Source organism: Equus quagga, chromosome 17 (genome assembly GCF_021613505.1).
Source record: "Equus quagga isolate Etosha38 chromosome 17, UCLA_HA_Equagga_1.0, whole genome shotgun sequence".
In the NCBI taxonomy this organism is placed as follows: Eukaryota; Metazoa; Chordata; class Mammalia; order Perissodactyla; family Equidae; genus Equus; species Equus quagga.
The window spans coordinates 14,061,832-14,084,455 of record NC_060283.1 but is presented as its reverse complement, the minus strand read 5'-3'; the positions used below and the strand labels follow the sequence as shown (position 1 = coordinate 14,084,455).

The window sequence follows — 22,624 nt, the reverse complement described above, 5'->3', positions numbered from 1 at the left end:
ACAAATTTGTCCCGTTTGCAACAACATGGATGGACCTTGAGGGCATTATACTAAGAGAAATGAGCCAGCCAGAGAAAGACAAACACCATATGATTTCATTCATACATGGAAGATAATCAAACACATGGATAAGGAGAACAGATCAGTGATTGTCAGAGGGGAAGAGGGTGGGGGGAATGTGAAAAGGGTAAAGGGGCACATATGTATGGTGATAGATCAAAACTAGACTACTGGTGGTGAACAAGATGCAGTCTGTACAGAAACTTATATATCATAACGTATACCTGAAATTTACACAATGTTATAAGCCAATATGACCTTAATAAAATAATTTTGAAAAATACCAAAAAAGTCGTATCAAGAAACTATCCAAATATTTTTATTAATAAATTGCCTGACACATATTTATAACCTTTTTTTGATAAACTTTATTTTAAAACAGTTTTATGTCCACAGCCATGTTAAGCAAAAGGTACGGAGATTTCCCATGGAACCCTTGCCTTAACTCGTGCATAGCCTCCCCCATTATCAACATTCCTCAACAGAGTGGTACATTTGATACAACTGATGAACCTGTATCGGCACATCACTATCACTCAGAATCCATAGTTTACCTTACGGTTTACTCTTGGTGTTGTACATTCTTTGCATTTGGACAAATTTATAATGACATACATCCACCATTATAGTATCAGACAGTGGAGTTTCATTGCCCTAAAACTCTTCTGTGCTTCCCCCCTTTACTATCCTTTTAAAATATACTTTGCTGAGTTCTCTTTGATTGCCTCTTTATATGGCAATTACCTTGTAAGATCATTTTCTATAATGAAATAGAAAGATAATTCTGTCTTTAGCATGGATCTTGGAATGTTTAAAATTATTATTGGTAGTTTAGGAAAGTTTCTTTCAGCTTCACAACTTGTTATTGGTAATATTCTGTAAAGTTTTGACTGCTGTCTAATTTAGAAAACGTTCCTCTGAGGGAGCACTTTCGTTTTCTCTAGAATTCGATGAGAATAAAATCTTCCACTTATCATTTTTAAAAAAATTCTCTCCTTGGCTTTAGCTTTTAAAAGTTTGATTATAATATTTGGGTCTCTAAATTTATCTTACTTGGAGTTCTTTGAGCTACTTCGATATTTATATTCATATCTTTCATCAAATTTGGCAAGATTTTCATCGTTATTTTTCAAATGACCTTTCTGACCCTTAGTCTCTTCCCCTTCTGGGACTCGCACAATGTGTGTGTTGGTCTGCTTGATGGTGTGCCTCAGGTCTATAGGATCATTCACTTTTCTTCAGTCCTTTGTTTCTGTTCCTCAGAATCAATAATCTCCATTATCCTGTCTTCAAGTAGATAATTCTTTCTTTTGCTTGCTCAAATCTTCCTTTGAATCCCTCCAGGGAATTTTTAATTTCTGTTATTGTTCTCTTTAGCTCAAGAATTTCTTTTTAGGTTTGCTTTCTCTTTACTGATATTTCCGTTTTGTTCATATGTTCTTTCTTGACTTTCTCTACATCTTCTTTTAGTTTTTTGAGCTTTTTTTAAGACAATTGTTTCAAAATCTTTATATAGTAATCTGCCATCATGTCTTTTTCAAGGATAGTTTATGTTGATTAACTTTTTTCCTTTGAATTGGACATACTTTCCTGTTTCTTTGTATGCTTTATGATATTTTTGTTTAAAACTGGACATTTGAATCTAATAATGCAGTATTTCTGGACATCAGGTTCTCCCATTCCCCAGGGTTTGCTCTTTTCTGTTATTTTTTCTGTTTTTTTGATTGTTGTAGACTATCTCTGTGCTGAAGATTGGCCTAACATGTAAACTTAAGGTCTTCTCAGGCTTTTTCTGAGCTTTTCCCAGGGCATGTGTGGTCACTTTCTAATTGTCCCTATATGTACAGTTGTTTTTCAGTGTCCTAGACTTTCATGTCTGGCTCCTACGAGGGAAAAAAAGTGAAAATTGAAGAGGGGAAATAAAAAAGGCACTAGCCTTTTAAATCCTTTGGAAGTGACTTCAGCTAAGTGTTGGGGGGGGCATGCTCAAAACAATAGTGGAGGTACAACAACAATGGCTGCCTACCTCTTTGTTTGTACCTCGGTGATCAGAAGCAGCAATAAGAGCACAAATTCCCAGCATTTGGAGGACAGAGTTCTTTTTGCCCACCCTGGCTTTTGCAAGTTGTGTGCAAGCTGTTCCAGGAACATATGCACAGCTGCTTACCACGTGGCCGAGGGTGGGAAATGTGGCCGAGGGTGGGAAATGGGTAGGTGCTACTGTACTAAGAGCTGACAATGACTAAAATTAACTATAATTTATCATCCAAGTCTTCCCCTGGAATTTTCAAGCCTTCAACAGACTCCAGAGTTCCAAAATAGTTACATCAGACAGTTTCTGCTAGTGTAATTGTCTAGGTGAGAAGAAAGATTTCTGGTGCTCCCTCTTCCAGCATCTGCCAGATCCAAAATCCTATCCTCTCTGACTCCTTCCTATAAGAACATATGGGATTTTATTAAGGGTATACACAGATAATTCAGGATAACCTCCCAATCATAAAATTCTTAATTTAATCACATCTGAATAGTCCCCTTTTTGCCATATAAATTAGTATTCACGGCTTCCACACATCAGGCCATGGATCTTTGGCAGGCTATTTTTAGCCTGCCACTAGATTATATGGAAACACTCTGTGCTATTTTTGAAAATCTTCCATAACCTGAAATAGCCATTATTATTGAAATAGTTAAAATTAAAGAATCATTTAAAATAATAATCAGAAATGGCTCCAAGAGAAGAAATATTACTATAAGGACCAAAATGAATATTTGTGTTAAACTATAGTTACTCACAAGTACCACCATAAGAATCAGCATATTCAAGCACAGTCTTACAAATATTGAGATGCTGAAGTCTCTTATTTTATAGAGACAACAAATTAGACATTGGTGCACTTCCTATGGGTAGATATTGTATAGTATTGGACTCCCCAAGAATCAAAACTAAAAATGTAAAGATTGTGCATTATACTAGCATATTGAATGCATATTGTCTTTATTACTGAGAGATACTGTCATGTTTATATTTATATGCACATTTAGAATAATTTCAGTTAATTATAATTTGTATGTATGCAGTAATTTTCCAATTAGAAATGTTTTTATTTTCCCTCTATTTTTCTTGTACTCTGGCTCTTTTATTCTTTTGAAAATTGTAATGTGAGCATGTTTGTTGTATAAAATCACTCAGTCAAGAAGTAAAAGTTAGTTTATTTGAGGTGCTATATTTATGTATCTCTAGATAAAATGTGTCAGTGAAAAAGCAAATACTTTCATTTAAAAGTTTATCACTTTATTTTCAAATTAGGACATTTACAACACTTATCCAACAAAATAAATACATAATATTAAACATAAATTTATGCTGTAATACTCCATTTAATTATTTAAATTGTTAAAATAAAAACCCAGCCACATTTCATCACATAAGGGAAATTTCCCATTCCCATATGTAAGCACCCACACAAGGTACAGGCATGCACTTGTGCTCAAAGGCCTGTTTGTGTCCCTGTTTTACATGTATATTTATAGTGGCATGTGGTAGAGGAAATGCATGTAGAATGAGTGAATGAGTCAAATATCTTTAATAAGGTTTTTGCTAAGCAGAACACAAGACATCTTATGATTCACCTTGGCCATTCTCATTCAGGTATTATATTTCTCAACAAACTTTTGAAGAGGAAAGGGTATTACTTCAGGAACTGAACTTCAGTGTGGGCCTAAAAATATGACTCAGTGCATAGAGGAGTTCTGAGAGAAATGAAATTGATTGCTGCGAATCCTACAACATTAAAATCACAAATCTAGAGGCAATTTTGACTCCAAAAGAACCTTCGTGAATACCCTGTTGATCTTCCTGTTTCTCAGGCGACAGACCACAGAATTGAGCCTGGCGATAATCATACTACAGATCATGGATGCCATTTTCTCTGTGTCTATGGACGACTGGAGCTGGGATGTAAGTAACAATGACAACTGTCCCATAGAAGAAGGAGACTGCAGTGAGGTGGGAGGAACAGGTGGATAAAGCCTTCTAGTGTCCTGAAGATGAGTGCATCCTTAGGGTGGTGATAAATATAAATAGGTAGGATATCAAGATAATGAGAGAGCAAAAAGGATGCTAAAGCTGGTTACGTAAACAGGGACCAGCTCACTCACATGCTATCAGAGCAAGGCAGAGCCATGACTGCTGGAATATCACAGAAAAAGTGATGGACCACATTGGACACACAGAAAGAGAGAGGGAACATGTCTCCAGTATCGATGGAGGCATTCACGAAACCACAGACATAGCAACTGTAATCAGACGCACGCACATACTTGTCTTCATGGTGGTGATGTAATATATGGGTTTACACACGACTGTGTAATGCTCATAGCCATTGACGCCAAGAGGTAATTTTCCACAGTGACAAAGACTGCACACAAGAACATCTGAGCAGCACATGCATTGCACGAGATGACCCTGTCTCCTGTAGTAAACCCAGCCATGACCGTGAGAGTGATGGCTGAAGAGTAAAACAAGTCTGTCAGAGACAGGTTACCGAAAAAATAATACATGAAAGTGTATAGATGAGAGTCCTTGAGAATCAACAGCATCATCTCCAGATTTCCAACCACATTGGTGAGAGAAATGAGAGTGAACATTATAAAGATGGGGATCTGCAATTTTGGGATACTGATTAGTCCTACAAGGATGAACTGTGTCACTCTGTCCTGTTGGTCCATAGATGTTATTTAGGAATCATGAGATGTCCTGTAGCAAAGTGAAATAAGGTACAAGAGTATGAAGTGGAATTAAGATTACAGTGAAATTGAAATTTTTATATATCATGTGCATTATTTCATTACAGTAATAATATATATTTCAAGATTCTCCATATCTAAAATATGAGCTTAACCACAAAATTTAATATATTAATTATCTATAGAGTTAAAAACTGTTGAGCTGGAAGAATCTTTATGGATCATCTCCCCAGTTTTTAAATTTTTTATGTTTGTAAATTGAGATTTGGAAAATTTAATGACTTGTCCAAGATGACATGTCTGAGTACTGGTCCCCCTCACCTCCAGGGTTTCCTGTTGAAACTTAATCATTTATTTGTTCAGTGACTTTCTGGAAAATTTTCTTGATGTATATACTCCCCCATAGTATGAAGTCTTTGATAGAGAATGCTTCTTTTAGCACAAGCACAGTCACCTGGGGGAGACAGTGGTTTAAGCCTCTTTGTGACTTTTAATTTCCCTAACCATACTGAGCTGCTAAGATCCACTTGTTGCTGATACATTCCTCTATTTTTTCCAACAGTGTTCTGCACAATAAATTACTCAACAGACAGATGTGATTGAATTAGGGGTAATTTTAAGACCATTGTTTGCATCACCTATATTATTTTTTTATTATCTTTGTTAGAGGAGCAGCGTGATGATGTTTCACAAGTATCATCTACCTTTCTACCGATGTAACATTTGACATTAGTCCACAGCTCCAATTTTTAGGAAAAAAGTTCAAAACATCTATTTCTGTGCTCAATACGTCATAGTAGGTACAGCTACCCCACTACTTTTGCACAAATTACAGGTTTCACTAAAAGTGTTTATTGAATATGGAAGCTTATCTTGCTGCTTGAAGAGAACTAACAGTCAATCCTGAACAGTGTGTTGAAAGTAAAAAATTTGGCTGAGAAATAATGCATAAATACTATCAGAGACGCTCTCTCAAATAGTGGTCAAACGTTCCGAGGTCTCCAAGGCAGATAATGACGGAGAAAAAACCACTAACATGGATTCAAGTCCTGAATCTAGCCTGCATTCTTTCTGTGCCCTTGGAGGGGTGACTTTCCTCCTCATAATTAAAAAAAATTACCTCTCCCACATAATCCACAGAATTGCATTTGTAAATAACAAATAAGGAATATAAAACATCTTGGTGATCTGAGGGATTATCATTTTAAAGTCACTCAATATAATTTTACTTTGGAGTGTTTCATTGGCCATGGCTGCTGGCTCATAGGCAATCTTAAGATTGAGACAAGGGCTGCATGTGCAAACAACTATCAACATTCAGATGAATACATGATGATCAAAGAGGCTAGGATCAAAGTCTTGTCCCTCCAAAATAGAGTCACCTGGAGTCATGTTAGATTTCAGAGGCTAAAGCATGGAAACCCAGAGTGAATTATAGAGACATGGAGCTCTCAGGAGATGTCCCTCATGAGAGCATCTACAGCTTCTCTTCTCACTTCCCTAGGGAAGAATTAATTAAACTGTGTGTGGTGAAAAAGTTGGATATTTTGAGTGTATACATATGTTTTTGTATTGTTATTTCATATTATTTTTATTTTTAATTAATATATAAGTAACAAACTGTAATATGTACATTTTTAGTATATAGTTCTAATAATTGGATCATTAATTTTTATGTATAGTCATGTAACCACTATCACAATCACCCATAATAAATTTCCCCGAGCTTCTGTATATTCAACCCTGTCTCTGACTCACTGCCTCTCATAACCACTAAACTATCTTTTTTCCCATATAATTCTGCCTTTGCAAGAATGTCCCTAATTAGATTCCTATAATACTTAGTCTTTGATTCTGGCATCTTTCTCTTAACATAATTCAGTTGGAGTCCACCCATTTTGTTACCTCTATCTATAGCAGAATTTTAAAAACCTGAGCAGTATTCCATAATGTGAACTTTCTATATCTTTCTTGTTTCTTTCCTCAGTTGAGGACCTTTTTGTAGTTTCCAGTGTTTAGTGATTATAAATAAAGCTGATCTAAACAATGGCTAAAATTTTTGTGTGAAATAGGTTTTTATTACCTTTGAGTATATACATACGAGTTGGACTGCTGGGTCATTTGGTAAATATGCTTAATTGAATAGAAACTGCCAAAGTGTTTATGGAAGTGGCTTTGCCTATTTGAATTCTCAATAGCAAATGCATTTTAATTTCATCACATTTTTGCAGCACTTGGTACTTTAAATTTTTAAAACTAGATTAAATTTATATTTTTGTTTCTGCTCTTTCTCAAAGATGTATCAATAAATCTCTTTAGCAAAATATTTTTATTTTTTATCCCACTTGCTTTACCCCCACAGTTATGGCCTGGAGGTTTTTTTTCCCCAACAAAGGAGACAGATTCATTCTTTCCTCTCTATAGTCCCTTCTGGCCCACATTTCCGAGAAGAATTATACTTTTCCCATTGCAGGCATGTGTAGCAGTGAGAAGCTTGTTGTGTGTCCTAAAGTGGCTTGGCCTCAAAATAGGAAAGTAATTTACCCTCATCAAACTTCAGCTTCTTGTCTGTAAGGAGAGAAATAATAATATCACTACATCTCAATAGAATTGTCAAGAAGATTATCAGTTCACGTACATACAAAGCAGAGAACAATTTCTAACACATATCAGGTATTCTGTAAGGTTAAATAACAATATTCTATTATTTACAAACATTGATATAGCATGAGTCTCAAAAATAGTGTTCCAACATTCCATCTGCTTCCTCACAGATGCCTTCCCATTATAGGTGGGCTGAGACATGTATTTTCAGTTGTAGAGAGTGAATTGTAGAAAGAATTGATACATCTCTTTTCCGGGTAAGTTGAAACATACACATGACTCTATTGTTATCTTTCTCCTGCCATGATAGTTGTGGAGTCTTCTGTTTGAGCAGTTGCAGCTATAGATGGTGAAGCCTTCACCATCCTTGAGTGACCACATAGAGTTGGCTCTAGATTCACCAGACACATGTGTGAGGGATATGTAGTAGCATAAGTGAGAAATAACTCTGTAGGGGACTGAATAATGATGCCCAAACATTTCATGTCCTAGTCCCTGGAATCTGTGAATAATTCCAATGGCTTTACAAGTGTAATTAAGTCAAGGGTATTAAGAGGGGAGATTTACCTGGATTATTTGGTGGGTCTCAAATATAATAGTCAGTGTTCTTATAAGAGAAAGGCAGGAAAAATGACAGATTAGAATATTTCAAGGGACCACTCCTCTATAAAAACATTGAAAAATCAAGCAAACTTTCTCAGAATCAACTTTTTTAGAACTCTAGAAAATAGGAGAAGGTTTACAAGTGAGTGCGGAATCAAAAATAAAATAACCTAAATGTGATGTTTAAGGAAATCTCTGTCAAACTAATATTTGACTACAAGTAAAGTTGCAGGGACTTCAGACGCTGCACCTGACAAAGAATAAAGTTTTAAAAACTATTTTAGAAAACTCACTGAGTAAAAAACTACATCCTACAGCAGGCAACAAGAAAAAATCTTGGGAAGAAGGAAGAATCTGATTTTCATTGTCATGAACCTATAATATCCAAATGTGCACTTTTCAACAAAAATTGAGACACGCAAAGAAACAACAAAGTCTGTAGCATTCAAATGGAAAAATAAAGAAATTGACAGAAAATCTCTCTGAAAAAGCATAGATATTATTTTTACAAAACAAATATTTTAAATAAACTATCTTAAATATTTTTAAAGAGGCAAAGGAATATTGGACATATAATGAAAGGAAACTAGTAGAATGAATTTTCATCAAATAGGGAGTATTAATAAAGAGATGGAAATTTTTAAAAGGGACCAGCTAGTGTTTTTAGAACTGCAAAGCACAATAAATGAAATGAGAAATGTGCTAGATGAATTCAACACTGATTTGAACAGAGAGAATCAGCGAATTTAAAGATGATTAATTGAAGTAATCCAGGATGAGGAGCATAAAGAAAGAATGAGGAAAAACTGAAAAGAGCCTGAGGGACATATTGGATGCCATCCATTGTGCCAACTAATGCAAAATGAGAGTTCCAGAAGAATAGGAGAGTTAAGGAAAGGGCAGAAATGTAACTGCATAGGTAAATACAAAAGCAAGTATTTTTTATTTTTTGGTCTGTAACTCCTATTTATTCTATATGATTTTAAAAACAATGTATAAAACAGTAATTATAAATCTATAGTAATGGTACAAAATGAATAAAGATTTGTGACAATAACACTATAAAGTGGGAAGGAAGTAGCTATATAACAGAGGAGTTTTTATAATATTGAAGATACTTTGGCACTATTCAAACTAAGTTATTATAAATTTAGTTGTTAAGTGTAATCCCAGGATAATCACTAGATAATTAATAGGAAAATGAGAAGAGAATCAAAGGGTTCACTAAAAAACTCAATTAAAAACAAAGGAAGGTAGCAATGGAAGAAGTAAAGAACAAAAAATATGAGACGTATAGAAAGCAAATATCAAAATGGCAGGAGTAATTTATTTCTTAACAATAGTTACTTAAATGTAATTGAATTAAACTTTCTAATAAAAGGAAGTAGTTGGCAGAATGTATAAGAAAACATTATTCAACAGTATACTGTCTACTTGAAATCCACTTACATCTAAAGACGCTAATAGGTGAAAGGAAAAGAATAGAAAAAGCTATTTTATACAATAGTATCCAAAAGAGAGCTGGGTTGGCTTTGCTAGCATCAGACAAAATAGACTATAAATGAAAATTTCTTAGAAGAGACAGAGAAGGATATTATATCTTGACATGAGTCAGTTCATTAAGACACAAATATTATAAATATAAATATACCTAAAAACAGAGCCCCAGGATTTATGAAGCAAAAATTGACACAACTGAAGGAGGAAATTGACAGTTCTACAATAATAGCTGGACGTATCAATACGCCACTAGAATAATAGGATGACTAGAGAGAAGATCAATAAGGAAATAATAAGAACCACACTATAAATTAACAACATTCCACCCAAGAACTGCAGAGTACACTTCTTCTAACTTGCATAGGAAACATTTTTCCAGTATAAACCATATATTAGAAAAAAACTTACAAGAAATTTACAAAGATTGAAATCACATGAAACATTCACTGAACACAATGGAATGGCACTTGAAATCGATAATAGAAAGAAATTTTGAAAACTTACATTTTATGGAAATTAAAGAAGACACTCTTATGCAATGCTCATAGGGAAATTTACAGCTGCAAGTACTTAAATTAAAAATGAAGAAAAATATCAAGTGAATAACTTAATTTACACATGAACAAGAAATAACAGTATGACTAAATCCAAAGCTAGCAAATAAAAGGAAATAATATAATTACAATCAAACAAATAAAAACACAGAAATAAAAAACACGTAATAAAAAAGTAACAGAGAAAATCAGGAAAACCTAAAGATGATTCTCTTAATATATCAACAAAAATGATGAGCATTTAGACACTCACTGTGAAATAAAGAGAGATTCAAATTACTAAAATCAGAAATAAAAGTGGAGACATTACTACTGACCTTAAAGAAATAAAAAGGATTATAATAAATACTATGAACAACTGCACACCAACATATTATATAACCTAGATGAAATATAAAAATTCTTGGAAATACAGAAGCTACCAAAACTGACACAAGAAAAAGAAAGTCAGAAGAGGCCAATAACAAGTGAAGAGAATGCATCAATAATAAATAAACTCTCAAAAATGAAATCTCAGAAAAAGATGACTTCACTGATGAATTCTACCAAACATCTGAAGAAGAAATAACACCAATTCTTCTCAAAATTTTCCAGAAAAATCAAGAAAATGAAAATACTTCCTAATTCATTCTGTGAGGCCATGATTACTGCTATACCAAAGTTAGAAAAAAATTAAAGAAAACTGCAGACCAATACCCCTCGTGATAATAGATGTGACAAACCCAATTCAGCAGCATATTACAAGCTATATAAACCATGACAGAGGATTTGTCCCAAGAATGCAAGGCTCTTCAAAAATCAAAAATCAGTCAGAGTGATGTCATCAAGATGAAACATAGGTTGTTCCTGACTTCAGTCTTCCTGACAAGAAGACCAACTAGCAATTATCCTTGGACAAGACACCATTGTGAAAATCCCAGAACACATGGTTGAGGCTTAAGCATGCCCCTGAACCACAGATACTGAGAAAGATGACATTAGAAGGGTAAGAAGAATGGCTACACTCTGACTGTATTGTACCTCCAGCAGGTTGGTACAGTGCTGCACTGAGAGAGCTTTTCTGAGCCTGTGGTTACACCAGTGGGAAAAGGAAACCAAAGGTGAGGATTCAGCTCCACCAATGTTGCAGGATGCTTCCTAGGAGGCCCACTTAGTTCTCACAGGATCACAGGGAATCTGCAGGGCTTGACTACTGGAGACTGGATTGGGACAGAGAAGGGAGCACAAGACTTAACAGACACCAGTGCTCAGATCTCAGCTGATTGAGTTTCTCCTTGCATCAGTGCCTGTGTAGAGATATCAGTCAGTATTGATGTCTATCTCCAGAGCCATACTGGTAACATCATCTGGCCAGGGGCTTGGTGCACAGTCCTGACTGATATGAGCCCATAGCCAAGGAGCAGTACAGGCTTTGGAGCCTCTTCTATCATACTGCCTGGGAAGAAAAGCAAATTTGTAGCCCCATCTAATGCTGACTATAGTCCTCAGCCCAACTCAACATGAAGTCTAAGTAGAACACCCAGGAAGTGGTGTAGGCCTCTCCATACCCCCGCTTATTGTGGCACTTGAGCAGAAAGCACAGCCAGAAACTCTGCCCATCTACAGAGGTGAGCTGATGGCCCTGTATGGACAGGGAGTTTGGTGCACGGTTCTGCCTGATTTGAGCCCATAGCCAACAAACCATACAGGTCTTAGAGCTTGTTTTACTACCCTGCCTGGGAAAGGAAGCAAATTCATAGTCCTGCCTATTGTTGAATATAGACCCTAGTTCTGTGCAGACCAGAAGCCTAATCAGAACACCCAGGAAACTGCATAACCCATCCTACATTGCCATTTAGCAGCACTGAAGAGAATCTAGCCAGCCACTCTGCATATCTGCAGTGTTGAACTGGTGGTTCTGTCTCCCCAGGGAGCTTGGTAGATAATTCTGCCTGATTTGGGTTCCTAGCAAATGAGCTATACAAGCTGTGGAGCCAGTTTTATGGTCCAGTCTGGGCTTGGAAGCCAATTTGGAGACCCTTCTATGGCTGAATATAGCCTCTAGCCCTCTCTCACCAAAAAGACTAATCAAGGCCCACAGGAATATATACACAAATCATACATCCCAACTTACATCAGCAACCAAGTAGAGACTCTACCAATCTTGCTGGGGAGAGTGGGGGACAGTTCTGCCTGATTTGGATCCACAGTAATCAAGACATAATGACTGTGAAGCCTCTTCTATGCTCTCTCCCAGGCAAAGAAGTAAACTGACACCTTGCCCAACTGCAGATATAGTACCCAATCCCACCTGACTAGGAAACCTGAGCAGAGAATCTGGGCAACCACAGAGTCCATCCTAAAGCAAGGCTTGGTCAAGAACCATGTCAACAGGCCTATCATACAGTTCCCAGTAAGCAGCATCCACATCCTTGACCTCAGTTCTCAATCAATGGCCTTGCCTGCATAGAGATTCCAATAGCAAACCACATCTTCCCAAGGAGGCTATCAGCTGACCCATCCAGAACTCCAAGCTAAGCTGACTGATGAAGGATTATCTCTGCCAAAGCAAACCTGTAAAATTTAGAAAAAGAGACCATCTGCTCAGATGTGCAGATAGCAATGCAAGGATCACAAAGAATAAGCTAATTATGATACCACCAAAGGAAACTAATAAAACTCCAATAACTGGTGCTAAAGAAATAATGATAGATTAACTGTATGGCAAAGCATTCAGAATAACAAAGTTAAAGAAGTTTAGTGAACTACAAGATCACATAAACAACTAAATGGAGTTAAGAATGCAATGCATAAATAAAATGAGATATTCAACAAATGAGTAGAAACTACCAAAAGAACAAAGCCATAAATCAAGATATCCTAGAGCTGAAGAACATAATTCCCGAAATGAAGAATTCACTAGAGAGTTTCAACAAGAAGACTAGGCCAGGTAGAAGAAAGAAGCAGTGACTAGAAGATAGGTCATTTGAAATTATCCAGTCAGAGAAGCAAAAAGAAAAGAATGAAAAAGAATAAAGAAAGCTTAAAAAAACAACAGTGTATGTATTATGGAAATCCCAGAAGGATAAGAGAAAGGGATACAAAGTCTATTTAAAGCAATAATGACTGAAAACTTCCCAAACTGGAGAGAGAAATGGGTATACAGATTCATGAGGCCCAAAGGACCCCAAACAGGTTGAATACAAAAAGGGCTAACCAAGACACATTGTAATCAAACTGTCAAAAGTGAAATACATAGAGAACTTTAAAAGCAGCAAGAGAAATGTGACACATCGCATACAATGACTTTTATATCCCCACCCCACCCTGAGACTACAGGTAAATTTCCAAAAAGAAACTTTGCAGACCAGGAGAGAGTTAGAAGATACAGTAAAATATTGAAAGAAAAAATGTCAACCAGAATACTTATATCTGGCAAAGCTATCCTTTAGAGATGAAGGACAGATAAAGACTTTCTCATACAAACAAAAGACACAGATGTTAGCTCAGGGGCAATCTTTCTCAAGCAAAAAGAGGAATATTGGCAACATATGTTACCTCAGGGTTAATCTTCCTCATCAAACAAAAAAAAGATCAAAAACATAAAATGTGTGTAAGGAGAGTGTAAAAATGTAGGGTTTTCATGTGCTTTGAAGTTATTATCAGTTTAAAATAGACTGTGGTAAATGTGTTTTCTGTAAACCTCATGGTAACCACAAAAAAAAAAGCCTATAGTAGAAATAAAAAAGATAAAGATAAAGGAATCTAAATATACTATTACAGAAAATCATCAAAACACAAAGGAAAAGAGCAAGAGAAGAAGAAAGAAACAAAGAATTACAAAGCAGCCAGAAAATAATTGACAAAATGGCAATATTAAGTTCATACATATCAATAGTTACTTTATCTATAAATGGACTAAATTCTCCAACTAACAGATATAGAGGGTACCTGGATTAAAAAAAGAGATCCAACTATGTAAAGCCTAAAAGAGACATACTACAGCTTTAGGGAAACACATAGGCTGAAAGTGAACGGATGGAGAAAGATATTCCATGCAAATGGAAGCCAAAAGAAAGCAGGAGTAGCTATACTTCTATCAGATAAAATAGTTTTAAGTTAGAAAATTTCAAGAGACAAAGAAGGTCATTATATAATGATAAAGGGGTCATTTCATGAAGAAGATATGACAATTGTAAATATATATGCACCCAACATAGGAACACCAACATATGCAAAGAAAATATGAATAGATGTGAAGTAAGATATAGAAAATAACACAGTGATAGTAGGGACTTCAATGCTGTCAACAATGGATACAGCATCCAGACAGAAAATGAACAAGGAAACATTGGGCTTAAACTACACATTAGACCAGATGGACTTCACAGATACTCAAAGAACTTTATATCCAATGGCAGTGCAACATACATTTTTCCCAAGTACAGATGGAACATTCTCCAGGATAGGTCATACGTTTGGCCACAAAAATGTTTTCATAAATTTAAGATTGAAATGATATAAAGTATCTTTTCTGATCATGATATAAAACTAGAAATCAATTACAAGAAGAAAACTGGAAAATTCACAAATAAGTGGCGATTAAACATGTTGCCAAACAACCATTGTGCCAAAAAAGAAATCAAAAGAGACATTAAAAAATATTTTGAGAAAAATGAAAGAGCAAACACAACATACCAGAACTTCTGGGTGGCAGCAAAAGCAGTTCTAAGACGGACATTCATAGCAAAAAATACCTACAATAGGGGGAAAAAAGATTTCAAATAAGCAGCATAACTTTACACCTCAAGGAACTAGAAAAAGAGGAACAGCCTAAGCCAAAAGTGAGTAGAAGGAAAGAAATAGCAGAGATGAGAGAGGAGATAAGTGAAACAGACACTAAAGAGAAAACAGAGATGATCAATTAAAGTAAGAGCTGTTTTTTGAGAAGATAAATAAAATAGACAAACACTTAGCTAGACTTAACATTAACAATAGAGAATTTAAATAAAATTGGAAATGAAATAGGAGACATTATAACTGATAGCACACAAATACAAAAGATCACAAAAAACTATTATGAGCAATCATATGCCAACAAATTAGACAATCTAGAATAAATTTCTAGAAATGTAAAACCTACTAAGACTGAATCATGAACAAGTAGAAAAACAATTACTAGAAAGGAGATTGAATCAGTAATCAAAAACTTCCCAACAAACAAAAGTCAAGGACCAGATGGCTCCACTGATGAACTCAATCAAACACTTAGAGAAGAATTAATACCAATCCTTCTCAAACTCTTCCAAAAAATTGAAGAGGAGGGAATACTTCCAAATTCATTTTATGAGGCCAGTATTATGCTAATTCCAGAAACAAAGACACTGGAGGAAGAGAAATCCACAGGCAATATCTCTGATGAATATAGCTGCAAAATTTTTCAACGAAAAGGAAACCAAATTCAACAATACATCAAAAGGAGCATATATAGTGATCACGGGGGTTTACTTCAGGCATGCACAAGTAATTCAACATCAGCAAATCAATCAGTGTGATACACCACATTAAAAACATGAAGGATAAAATCGTAGGATAATCTCAATAGATGCAGAAAAAGCATTTCCTAAAATTCAACATGCTTTCTTGATGAGAACTCTCAACAAAGTTGATATAGAGGGAAAGTAACTCTTCATAATAAATACCATAACAAGCTCGTAGCTAACACAATAAATAATGGTGAAAACCTGAAAACTTTTCCTCTAAGGTCATGAGAAAGGCAAGAATGCCACCTTTTACAATTTTTATACAGCATAGTCCTTAAAGTTCTAGTCATAGGAATTAGACAAGGAAAAGAAATTGAAGGCATTCAAACTGGAACGGAAGAATAAAATTGTCTCTATTTTCAGCTAAGATGATATTACATTAGGAAACCCCAAACATTCCACAAGAAAACAGTTAGAACTAATAAAGCAGTTCAGTAAAGTTGCAGAATAAAAAATCAATATATCATATGATCCAGTGATTACACTTCTGAGTGTATATTGAAAAGAAATGAAATTCCAATCTTGCAGAGACATCTGCACCTTCGTGTTCGTTGCAGCAATGTTTACAATAGCCAAGGAACAGGAGTCATGAAAAGAACCTAAGTGTCCGTTGATGGATGAATGGATAAAGAAATTGTAGTCTCTGTTTATACAGCGGAATGTTATTCAGCCATAAAAAAGAAGGAAATCTTGCCATTGACAACAACATACATGAAACTTGAGGGCATTACACTAAGTGAGATAAGTTAAGCAGAGAAGTAAAATTCTGTATAATCTCACTTATGTGTGGAATCTAAGAAAACCAAACTCATAGAAAGAGAGAACAGATTGGTGGCTGCCAGAGGGAATTAGCAGGAGGGGGAAACAGGTGAAAGTGCTCAAAAAGTACAAATTTCCAGTTATAAAATAAGTTCTGGGGATATAATATACATCGTGATTACCATAATTAAAACATTGTATTGTATATTTGAAAGTTTCTGAAAGTAGATCTTAAAAGTTCTCTTCACAAGATTAAAAAACTGTAACTATGTGAGGTGATGGATATTAACCAAACTTATTGTGGTAGTCATTTCAAATAATTTGTTGTACACTTTAAACTTACACAATGTAGTATATCAATTATATATTAATAAAACTTGAAAAAACGAAATTTGAAATCAAGGTAATTAACCACTTTAATAGAATGAAGGGAAATACATGATTATCTCATTCACTAATTCAGAAAAAGTATTTGACAGAATCTCCCATTCTTTCATGATAAAAATAACAAGAAATCTAGGAATAGAAGTGAATCTCCTCAAACTGATAAGGAGCATTAATGCAAAACCCACAACTAACATCATACTCAAATGTGAAAGACTGAAATCATTCCCTGTTATATCAGATACTAGACAAGCTTTCACCACTTTTATTCAGATTTCTACTGGAAGTTCTATCGAGACCAATCATACAAGAATAAAAGGATTATAAAGAATACAAATTGGAAAGGAAGAAGAGAAACCATATCATTTTCAGATGATATAATCTTTTATATAGAAAATTCTAAAGAATCTACAAAAGACAATTAGCTAATAAACTTATTCGCCAAACAAAATCACCAAACAAAAATAAGACATGCTTACATACACTAGTTACATAATATTGTAACCCAATGTTACCGCTATAAAAACAAAGATTAAAATTTTAAAAATAAATAAATAAAATGGAAAAAAGAAACAAAAGAGTTTAGGCAAGACAAAAGAAGTGCATTAAAGTCCATGGCTGGTGACAGATTCACAAATAAACAATTGTATTGGAGAAATTTGATAGTTTTTCCAGTATATATCCTCATCCCCTCCCAAACAGCATCCAGGTTGTCTTGTGAGACTCTCCCTGTATCCGTTAGGGTAAACACTATTAGGTGCCATACAAGAAAATTCCAAAATTGCAGTGGCACAGCCATAGAGGTTCTTCTTGCTCTTATATTGTTCAATTAGTTGTTCTATGAGAAGTTACACAGAGATTCAGGGAATCAGGTTCTTTCCCTTTAGTGATTTTTGTCATCTCTTATGGTCTGAGTTCTCTCCAGCCACCTTGTGACAAAGAAAGAGAAAGGACAGAAGATCACATGAGGAGTTTCATGGGCCAGACTTGGAAGTGACACATATAACATACATTTCATTGAGAAGAACACAAGCACATGGCCACAATTAACTGTTTGAAGGCTGAGCTACAGAGCCTACACATATTCCCAGGAGTAAAATGAAAATAGCTTAGAAAGTGGCCAACCAATCTTTTTCATTGAAATTTTTATGGTCATCAAATATCCATTTTATGTTTCCTCTCACTCAGAAAACTTATTATCCACCTCCAGTAGGGTGACAACAAAAATCCCTACTAACCAATAAAGAAGCTCAGTGCCCAGGCTTCAAAGAGATTAAGTGATCCTCTCCACCCAGTCCTGTTGTGGCTCCTTGTTGTCGAGCAATTTATGCACTAAAAAGAAAACTTAGATCATTCTATATTCACACTCAATAAATAATGTTGGACCAGAATAAAGATAATTAGATTGAAATAACTCCTATTCATAACTGATAGTAATAGAAGATACACAAGATTTCAGTTTAGAAATCTTATTGAATTGGCATTATGAATGTTCTTCAACCTTGCTGATGGGAAATATTTCTTTATGAGACTTATTTTTCTCTTCTGATTTTTATTTTTGGTGAAAACTCCATTTTCCATTATTTTTCTTGATGCATTGTCCAATCTCTTAAATATTTTTTCCTTACTCATTATACTGCATTGCCTCTTCTGAAGTATATCAAATAAAAAGCTACGTCCAACACAAAATTAACACAGAAAATTTATTCATAAATTTGCAGCAAGGGAAACCATCTTCCATCATTTTCATTTCAGCAGGAGTTTAAAGGTGTTAGAAAGGAGTGTAAGTTTATTGAGCAAAACAATAAATATTGAGTCAGTGTATGACTGGGAAACATTTTATTGAGATGTGATTTGAGCAAGCGGGAAAAATTATTCTAACTGTTCTTCAACTATATTTGTCAGTCCTTGTTAGGCTACCAGGAAGAAAGCAAACAGTTTGGAGAATTTCAAAAGAGGAAGGATTGTTCAACATTTTTTGTTGTTCGTGCTGTCAAGTTAACTCTAACTCCTAGTGACTCTGTGTACAGCAAAGCAGAAGCCTGTTCGATCTTTTTGGGCTGTCTTCTCTCCTTCTGGCATTTTATCAGATGATGCTCCACTGCTATTCATAGAGTTTGGAAATGGATGGCCAAGTCCTTCTTCCTAGTCTGTCTAGTCTGGAAGCTACACTGTCCAGCATGAATGACCCTGTTGGTATTTGAAATAGCAGTAGAATAGAATTCAGCATCACAGCAACACCCAGCTGCCACAGCATAACAACCAACAGATAGGTGGTGTGATTCCCTGAACCAGGAAACAAATTCATGCCAGTGAGCTCTTAACCACTATAATACCAAGGTTGGTATTATGTTCAATATTAGGGGTGGTATTATGTTCAATGTTAGGGGTGGAGAATTTTTTGAAGAAGAAGACTAGCCCTGAGCTAAAGTCTGCCACCAACCCTCCTATTTTTTCTGAGGAAGACTGGCCCTGAGCTAACATCCAGGCCTATCTTCCTCTATTTTCTATGTGGGATGCCTACCACAGCATGGCCTGACAAGCAGTGCACAGGTTCACACCCAGCATCCAAACCAGTGAACTCTGGGCCACTGAAGTGGAATGTGCACACTTAACTGCTGTGCCACCCAAGGGGTGGAGAATTCTTTGAGAATGTCAATTTATTGCAAAAGTTGGAATCACTATCAAGTGGATGTTAGGGAGTATTCTCCCCTTGAATTTTATAGTTTTTACAGCTTAGATAATAAAACTTGGGATTTCTTGAGTTGCTTAATGCTTGGTAAAATAATTTTTAAATCAAGACTCAAAGCATCATTTCCAGTAAAATACTCAGGTTAAGCTACTGCTCACAGGGAGTTTCCATTCAATTTGAGGGATATAGATGAACAGGCGAACAAATAAATACAAGAGCTGAATGTTAGTAACAACGACGCGGAATGAGCAGACTGAGGAACGATAGTCAAAGAAGAATGGAGTAACTATTTTATAAAGTAGTTCAGGGAAGTTCTGTATGACTTCCCTGAGCAAGTAACATTTTACAAGCAACCTGAAATGATTGTGAGAGTATTCCAGGCAGAGGAAACAGCCAATAAAAAAGCTCCTGAGACAAGGGCATGCATGGAGCTGTCCAGGAATAGCAAGAAATCAGTGTAAATGAAGTGGTGTGAATTGGTGGGAGAGTGATAAGACATGATATAGCTCAACAAAACTATCAACGGTGGAAATAACATTTCAAAGCATTTCTGATAAAAACAGAAAATAGCAGTATTAATATCAGTGCACTAATTTTAGCATAATGTGAAGAGTTGGTAGTCACAAGGTCAAGGTTAAAAATGACTTACTATTCTCCCCACTTTAGTCTAATATGGCATTAATCTTTTAGAAATAGTCATATCAACATGCTTTCTTTTGTAAAACTGATCAGTAACATGTGAAACATTAATTTGTTAAGATACTGTAGCTATTTATATCTGGATAAAATGTTCCCCCAAACCACATGTACTTTGTTAAACAAATTTTATTAAAAAGATATTATATTCCCCTACATTTTGGATGCTTGGACCTGTTCCAAAACTAAAGAAATAAATAATATTAGACAAAACTTCATGTCCTACTACCCTCCATGGCTATGAATATTGAGTTATGACATAGAGTATATCTAAGAGGGATGAAATAACTTTTGTGGGTTCTACATCATTAAAAGACTAAACCTAGAGGATATTTTGCCTTCTCCACAACCTTCTTGAATGCATTCTTGACCTCTTTGTTCCTCAGGCTATAGACCACAGGGTTCAGCATGGGGATGAGCATAGTATAGAACACAGATGCAATTTTATCTATGTCCATAGAATGACTGGAGCTGGGCTTTAAGTACATGAAGATAATAGTTCCATAGAAGATAGAGACTGCAGTGAGGTGGGAGGCACATGTGGATATAGCCTTCTGATATCCTGCAGCTGAGTGCATCTTTAGGATGGTGATAAATATGAATACATAAGATATCAAGATAACCAGGAGAGCAAAAAAGATGTTGAAGCTCACCACATAAACAAGAACCAGCTCACTAACATGTCTATCAGAGCAAGAGAGAACCACGAATGCTAGAATATCACAGAAAAAGTGATGGACCACATTGAGCATACAAAAAGAGAGACAGAATGTGTCTCCAACGTGGACAGCAGCAGTAAGAAAACCAAAGACATAAGAACATATGGTCATATGAGTACACAGAGTTGTCATCATCATAGTGGTATAATGCAGGGGTTTACAAACCGCTGTGTAGCGGTCATAGGCCATAGAGGCCAAGAGGTAACTTTCCACAGTGGCAAAGACTACAAAAAAGAACATCTGAGCAGCACATGCATTGTAGGAGATGACTTTGTCTCTGATAAGGAACCCAGCTATCACCTTTGGAGTGACTGTTGAGGAATAACAAAAGTCCACTAGATACAAGTTAGTGAGAAAAAAGTACATTGGAGTGTGGAGATGAGAGGCCAGCAGGATCACCATGATCAGGCCCAGGTTCCAAATTAGAGTGATTAGGTAGATGAGGGTAAATATTATAAAGAGTGGGACCTGCAGTTCTGGGGCATTGGTTAGTCCCATCAGGATAAATTCTTTCACCTCTGTATTATTCCCCATGGATGTGATCTGAGAATCACAAGATACTCTGTAGCAAAGAGAAGTAAAGGAACACATGGATGAAAAAAACCCAGTTGCACAGAAATTGAAATGTACAAGCATTATTTTATTAAAGTAACAATTTGTTCTTCAATATTCTTCATTTTTAAAGCATGGGCATGACAACGGAATTTAGTGATACTTATCTATACAGTAATAGACTTTTTGTATCATCTTCTCAACTTCTTGACTTATTATCTAAGTAAATCAAGTTGCAGGAAGTGATAATGCATTGCCCAAGTTCACATGCCTGGAATAAATCTGTTTCCCATATCAGGCATTTTGAATCTTCTAAGAACTTACCCTTCTATAGTGCTCATGTGCCAGGTGCTTTATACACATATGTTCATTTAATCCTCTTGTCAACTATATTAGATTGATTATTCCCATTTATATATCTGGTAATTTGGCCACAAAAAGATTGAGTAATTTATTCAATGTCACACAGGTATTAATGGACAAAGCCAAGCTTTAGACCAAATCAGAGTGGTTCTCAACCTAAATGCTGTTAATGAATTTGAATTTATTTTAATTTCATTCAATTTATATTTAATTGTCTCTATTGTACCGAAATTAATGCATGGAGTTGCATAGTTGATTAATTGACAAGTAAATGCATAGTAGATGCAGTGGGCTAAATGTGGCATTAGAGGCGTGTACAACCAACAAAGTCAATTCTGAAAAGAAGGTATAGCATTGAATGTAAAAGCTTTGGCTCTGAGAAGACAAGTGTATGCATTCACATATCAGCTCTACCATTGACTACCTGGGAGACATTGTTCTAACTTAACTTCCATGCGTCTCATTTTATCCATCAGCAAAATGAAGGTGGTGTTGGGACCTAACTCAAGGGATTACTGTAAGAGTTAAAAGTAATGATACATAAAAACAGCACAATGAGCTAAGCACAATCCTGATGAGTACTAGTTATAATATTATTATTAGCATAAGATGTGGTCTCTATATTGATTTAGGAAAGTTAGGTGACAGATGCAGATGGGTGATTTTCGAAGTGGTAGACTTAATCTTTCAAATCTCTTTTCCTACTGTCCACTTAGATATTTTGTTTTTCCCTATATTTCTCACTCTATTTTCATGGCTGTGTCAATAATTTTGCATGAGAACTCGGATCTTCAAATCCCCTTTTTCTTAATATTTTTTCTCGATATCCACATTTTAGGTTGTGTTGACTACTCCTATTAAGATAGAATG

General features: G+C 35.5%; 1 protein-coding gene across 1 annotated transcript; it reads right to left on the bottom strand.

The window, feature by feature from the left end:
• Positions 1–20,428: 20,428 nt before the first annotated feature.
• LOC124229330 (olfactory receptor 5B3-like) lies at positions 20,429–21,376 on the bottom strand. Its single transcript, XM_046644491.1, has one exon. It carries the CDS (start codon positions 21,371–21,373, stop codon positions 20,429–20,431), a length of 945 nt encoding a protein of 314 aa, XP_046500447.1. The 5' UTR covers positions 21,374–21,376.
• Positions 21,377–22,624: the final 1,248 nt, after the last annotated feature.